Here is a 6,053-nt window from a genome sequence, read left to right as displayed (position 1 = left end):
TCTGATTCACTCAAACAAATAACTTCGATGTCTAGACCCGAGGATCTTATCAACTAATGAAATAATATTGCATGCTCTGACTTAGATAAATGATGCAAGATGACACAAGTTTTTATCTTGGCTCAGGGAAGAGGTCATACTTCTAGTAGAGGGGTGACTTATATTACTTGTACCTAAGTGCTTGTAGTAGGGAATTCAAGCTGAGAGGGAGAGGAAATGATCCCAAGTCTCTAGGGTTAATTGAGGCAAGTGCCAATATCGTGGTGGAGGAGAAAATCGTGAAATGTTCGCCCTTTTCTCCCTGAAGCCGTAGGCTGTCCTATTTATAGCCCCAAGGAGGGCCGCCATGAGTACCGGAGTTGGCCGCGTACGGTGAGGAGGCGTAGCCGAGCCCTTGTAAACGGTATGGCCTGGAGCATGGCATTGTACTTGCTGTTGACTTTTGCTTGGTGGAGACCCCCGATTTTCGTTGAGAGCCGAGGCCAGAGCCGATGGCTCGATCACATACCCGAGCCCCCCCCTGACAAGGAGGTTGCCCATGTCCTATTGGTTGACATAGCACTGAGTATGGCAAAAAGTCCTGGAGTAATACGTAAGCTCTACAATTTACGGTGATGTTGGGCGCCTTTCCGTTGCTGACATCGAGGCCAAAGCCGGGCTCGGGCGAGACAGAAGTCTGCCCGAGGTAGTGACCAAGCCCGTTCAAGGATTCGAAGATGCGCGAGGCATGGTTGAACGAGTGGTCTCCCGCAGGATTCGCGGGGAGCAGGCAGCCGAGGCGGGGCTCGGGCGAGGCGGAGTTTGTCCCGAGGCTAAGCTTGACTTCGGGCGAAGCAGAGTTTACGCCCGAGGGTCAGCCTGCACTCTTGACGTATCTGCATCCCATCGGGAGTTGGCAGGCGGCGTGCGGGAACAGTCGCCGCATGCGTCATCGTAGTTGGTGAAGTTTGACAGGACCACGGTCTTGTTGCTCTTGTTCACTTGCAACTCTACATGGTGTCGGTATACGCATTGAATGCTCCTGTCCCCAAGGGACTTCGGCTGAGTCCTGCTTCGGAGTTGTCTTCCTTTCCCGAGACGGGCTGAGGCAGAACGATTTTGGGGAGAGGAGACCTCGGTCAGCATTAAGCGTGTCTTGATGGTGGTCTTAGGATTAAGCGTGTTTTTAGGGACGTAATCTAGATACCCCTAATTAAATAGTTTTGGTGAAAAATAAAAAAATATTGCTAGATGCAAGGGAAAAACGCTTTTAGAAGCAAATTGGAAAAATTGCTATATTGGCAATCAAGCCACAGGAGACAGGACAGCCATCCCCGTTGCAAACAGTAGAGGTCTTGTATCGATCATTTATCAGTACGTATGTGATGTTGGTGGCATCATCAGTTGCAAGGTAGCGAGTGACTTGCTTAATTAATCTGATCACCAAGTGGATCTTTCCCAAGTTACAATATGCATGATTGCTCCCTCTCAACTGTACACGACTTTACGCGCAGAAAGTGAAACTCCCGGCTTAATTACAGAAAAGCTGTGTATATATATCCTGCTATATACAATAGCAAGCCATCGCCGTCTATATTCACTGTAGACGCAGCCTGAGTACAACGACTTACTTACAGTCAGTGTAAACCTTTATAGCAACTAGCTTAGTGTAAACCTTTATAACAACATACTATTAGTTACTATACAGTTACACCGACGAACCTTTTTTTACGCTGTAAGGCGCTGTTTGGTTTTATTAGTCCTAGGACTAAAGTTTAGTCAAGAGACTAATCTTTAGTCCCTACCCTGTTTGGTTCTAGAGACTAAACATGAGCTAAACACAGTTAAAGCAGTATACAAATACCAAAATGCCCTCACTCTTGCCCCTGCCCCTGCTGCTTGCAAATAAGACTGTGCGCTGAGCTGAAACTGTGTTGCTGAACTGAACTGTGCTGCTGAGCATATATTTGAAACTGAAATATATTTGAAACTGAAATACAAACACCTGTGAACTGAAATATATTTCAAATACGACTGTTTACAAATGCGACTGTGAAATATATTATAAATCAAATGCCACCAAAAGGAAACTGCAACTGCTTGCACAACAGAAGCAAAAATTACAAGATCTCTCTCGTTTCATTGCATCCAATATGAACAAACCACAAATATATTTTAAATATATTTCAAATATTCCAAATGCCAAACTGAGAAGCTGCCACAAATGAGTTTCAAATAATAGAACAGTCCAGAACGATACACAAATTTATTACACACAATGCATTTTACATTCTACTAAACAAACCATCACATATCCATTCTCGAAATTCATTCATATTGTAGTCGTCTTCACCTTGAACTGAAACGACGTCTTGACTAATTGCACCGGCAGTAGATGACTCACCAATTTCAGGAACATAATTCTCATCATGGTCACACAAATCAAAGTCCTTGTCTCCCAGATAACTCTCTCTAATAAAATTATGAAGTGCCATGCATCCCATAATTATTTTGCTTTGTTTTGGCATTGGATAACTAGGGAGATTCAATAGAATCCTCCATTTCATTTTCAACACACCAAATGACCTCTCAATAACATTTCTAAGAGAAGAATGTGCGTAATTGAAATTCTCCTTTTTACCGCCTGGCATCGGACCATTTCGGAATTCTGGCAGATGGTATTTTGTACCTTTGTAAGGAGCAAGGTAACCTTTACGGTTTGGGTAACCTGAGTCCACAAGGTAGAATTTCCCTTCAGGAGGATGTGGAAACTTATCTCCATATTTCTCAATTGCATCTTTAAACACTCTCATGTCGTGAACTGACCCCGGCCATCCAGCCACAACAAAAGTAAATCTCATATCGAAATCACAAATGGCCAAAACATTTTGTGTAGTGTACCCATGCCTGCCAGTGTGTTGCACTACTTTGCTAATTGGAACCACAACTGGGATATGTGTGCCATCAATGGCTCCAATGCAATTGTCAAAGAAAGGTGCAAATCTAGGTGATTGTAGCCTTGCATGAATAGTTTTAAACTCTAGGTCTATTGGTCTTATTATGTCAGCTGCCAATTTGTTCAAACTAGTAAGGACTTTGTCAAATTTTCGACTACAGGTTTCTATAGACCTACAAAATCGATTTTCTGCCTGCCTAAGTGACTGAGGAGCTCCACAAATCCATAGAAACATCCCCAAAGCCTCTACTGATGACATTTTTCTAGTGCTTTTCAACCCATATGTCTCAACAAGAACAGTATGCAAGTTTTCAAACACGGTTCTGCTCATCCTAAACATGTTGTAGCAACTTGTTCTATTTCCTAGTGTTCTCATAACCCATGCATAACCAGTTTCAGTTGGTTCCCTGTATGATGATTTGTTCATGTAAGTCTCAAAGTGGTACATACCAATCATAATGGTTGTAGCTGCTATGTATCTTCGCCTCTTGCTACGCAACCTTAGTAACATTGCTGCTTGTAGCAGATCATCAGATGCCTCAACCTTCATAATTATCACAGGAAAAGAGATCAACACATTAACAAAAAAAATATGCAGCACATAGACACATGACACAGTTGTATAATCAGGGAATACAAAATTAAATGGAACTCAGTTGCAAACTGGATAAATGATAGGCACATAGACACATGACACAATTCTCACATAGAGTTCAAAACAAAGACATATGACACGATTCTCACATAGAGTTCAAAACACAGACACATGACACATAGTTCTCACATAATTTGTGCTAAAAGCCACACAATAACCTTCAACCAAAATATTCCTTGCAAAACCTTTGTAGCCACTTCATCCTTTGTGTTGCAGTATCAAAGCGATTGAAAATAGCTCTATTGTACTCATCCTTGAATAGTTTGGTTGCCACAAAGTACTCATCTGACTCCTTGTCAGCTCCAGATTCTACTGCCAAGTCTAGACAAGAATTGAACTGATCAATGGCTTCTAAACTTTTGTTTTCTTGGATAGTTTTTAGTTGGTTAAAAACATCAGTGTCTGCATTCCTTGATAGCTGCATTTCATTGATTAGTCCTTTAAACATCTTTACCATAGGACTTTTGCTTTTTTTAGGTGGACTACGTGCTGTACTGGTAAAGCTCCTCTTTCCTCTGCTACTAGGGGTACTAGAATTCAAAAGGTCTTCCCCATCTCCATTTTCTTCTTGTTCTTCATATACTTCTTGTGATGGTCTGTGTACATCACCAGGGATACAAGAACTAGACCCATCAACAACAATTCCATGGAACATTTCTGCTAATTGTTCCATGTATGTAGGAATCGCATGTTGAAACTTCCTGCACTCTTTTCTTTTCTGCAATAAAAGGTAACACACATTTTAGCTATCAGTTGTAAGGGCTTCATGTACAGAGATATATGACACCAGTGCACTAACCTCTGTGTGAGTCTTCCAGAATGAATCTGAAGCTATAACTACACCATCAGCCCTTCTTCCTAACCCACTTTGATTGTTAAGAAACAACCAAAAAGAGTACAAGGCCTTACACTGAGTCCATCTATTCTTAAATTGTTTGGTGTCGTGTCTGAGTCCTGTCTTAGAAAAGAATTCTTCCTTTATCAGGTTGTATCCTCTGGTTGTCATTGTACCATTTAGACAGTTCCCAGCTCTAATTTGGTCAACACATAAATCACAGAATATTTGTGTGTTCTCTTCATTCCAATTGGCCTTGTCAAAACGAGGCTTTTGTATGTAACAACCACGGAATATGAACAAAAGTTAAAAACAATCATTATAAATCACTATAGTTTTTTTGCTAATGGGAATGCTGGAATTTTTGACAATTTCCTTTATTAGATATTAAAAGGATTCTGGAATTTGCAATGCCGTAAGTTATATTATAAATCAGATTGATAAGTGACCAACTAATTTTATGTATATAATTAATAAGCATGAATTCCTGTAACATGCCCTCCACGGTTAGGACCATTAACATGTATGAAATTCATGTGTTGCTTGCAAAGGAATAGGGGAGTATAGAAACACTATAATTTGCAAAGTGGTGCATCAATAACAAAAGAATCACGTTTAATCACAGATCACAGTGCACCCTTAAATTCATGTGTGATGAACTAATAGATGATGAAACTGAATTCATCAAATAAAAACAGAAATAGTACTTAAATAGAGTAACTCATGTGTGATGAACATACAGATCTTGTTTAATGACCACTTGAGGCACATACAATTCATTATAGCAAACACAGTAAAACATTGTAATCAAGACATGAAAAATTTTCTTACCACAGAAGCTCGAGAATCCATTTCATTGGTTGGTTCATCTCCAAAATCTTCAATGAGGACAGGGTCAATAGGTGCAGAAATAGCAGATCGACCTCCACCACGACTACTAGTGCCTCTCCCCCTAACTCCACGGCAACCTCGAATTGGACCTCGGGCATGAGAAATAGGAGCTGAAATGGTTCTGGTGGATTGAAATAGTGTGCGCGCTGATCTACCACGACCAAGAGGAGGCAAACCTAGGTCGGATCCACCATCACCTGACTGGAGAACATCTTGGTAGGATGAGAGATATGGAAAATCGGTACCCTGGGACTGGGAGTTCAGATCAAGAGCTTCAATGCGGCTGCGAGGTGCTGGGACATTGATGCGTGGTGGCAGAGCAAACGGCGACTGCGAGAAGGTGCCAAAGTCGTCGTCCTCGGGAGCTTCATGACCAGTGCGGCCCCTGGACGTCGATGAAGAGCAACCTTGGGATAAGAAGTCCCTGAAGTTGCGGTGGTTCTCCATCTTGCGACCGGCGGCGGAGAAGAAGGGGCGAGCGCTGCTGCTTTGCTTCTGGGACAGAAAAAAGAACGCCGCAGGCACCCCGCGACACCCTTCCGCCGCAGGCACCCCTGGGACTCAGCCACAGGCAAGCGCAGCGCGGACGCCGCCACACCCGCGAGGCTGGCCGCTGCTGCTGCTGCGGTTTTTTGACGAGCGCGCGCGGGCTGCTGCGGTGGCCGGCGGCTAGGGTCTTTTGCCGAGCGCGCGCGGGCTGCTGCGGCGGCTAGGTTTTTTGCCGTGGGCTGCTGCGC

General features: G+C 43.0%; 2 protein-coding genes across 2 annotated transcripts; both read right to left on the bottom strand.

Annotated features, from left to right (window-relative positions):
• Positions 1-1,970: 1,970 nt before the first annotated feature.
• Positions 1,971-3,945, bottom strand: LOC109943453 (uncharacterized). Its single transcript, XM_020546500.3, has one exon. The coding sequence runs from the start codon at positions 3,483-3,485 to the stop codon at positions 2,265-2,267; it is 1,221 nt and encodes a 406-aa protein (XP_020402089.1). The 5' UTR covers positions 3,486-3,945; the 3' UTR covers positions 1,971-2,264.
• Positions 3,751-5,920, bottom strand: LOC103640013 (uncharacterized). The gene is made up of 3 exons (XM_008662682.3): positions 5,257-5,920; positions 4,390-4,695; positions 3,751-4,308 (listed from the first exon to the last, which is right to left on the bottom strand). The coding sequence occupies exons 1-3, from the start codon at positions 5,761-5,763 to the stop codon at positions 3,751-3,753; spliced, it is 1,371 nt and encodes a 456-aa protein (XP_008660904.1). The 5' UTR covers positions 5,764-5,920.
• Positions 5,921-6,053: the final 133 nt, after the last annotated feature.

Source organism: Zea mays, chromosome 1 (genome assembly GCF_902167145.1).
Source record: "Zea mays cultivar B73 chromosome 1, Zm-B73-REFERENCE-NAM-5.0, whole genome shotgun sequence".
Taxonomy (NCBI): Eukaryota; Viridiplantae; Streptophyta; class Magnoliopsida; order Poales; family Poaceae; genus Zea; species Zea mays.
The sequence above is the reverse complement of the archived record's forward strand: the minus strand, read 5'-3'. Positions and strand labels throughout refer to the sequence as shown.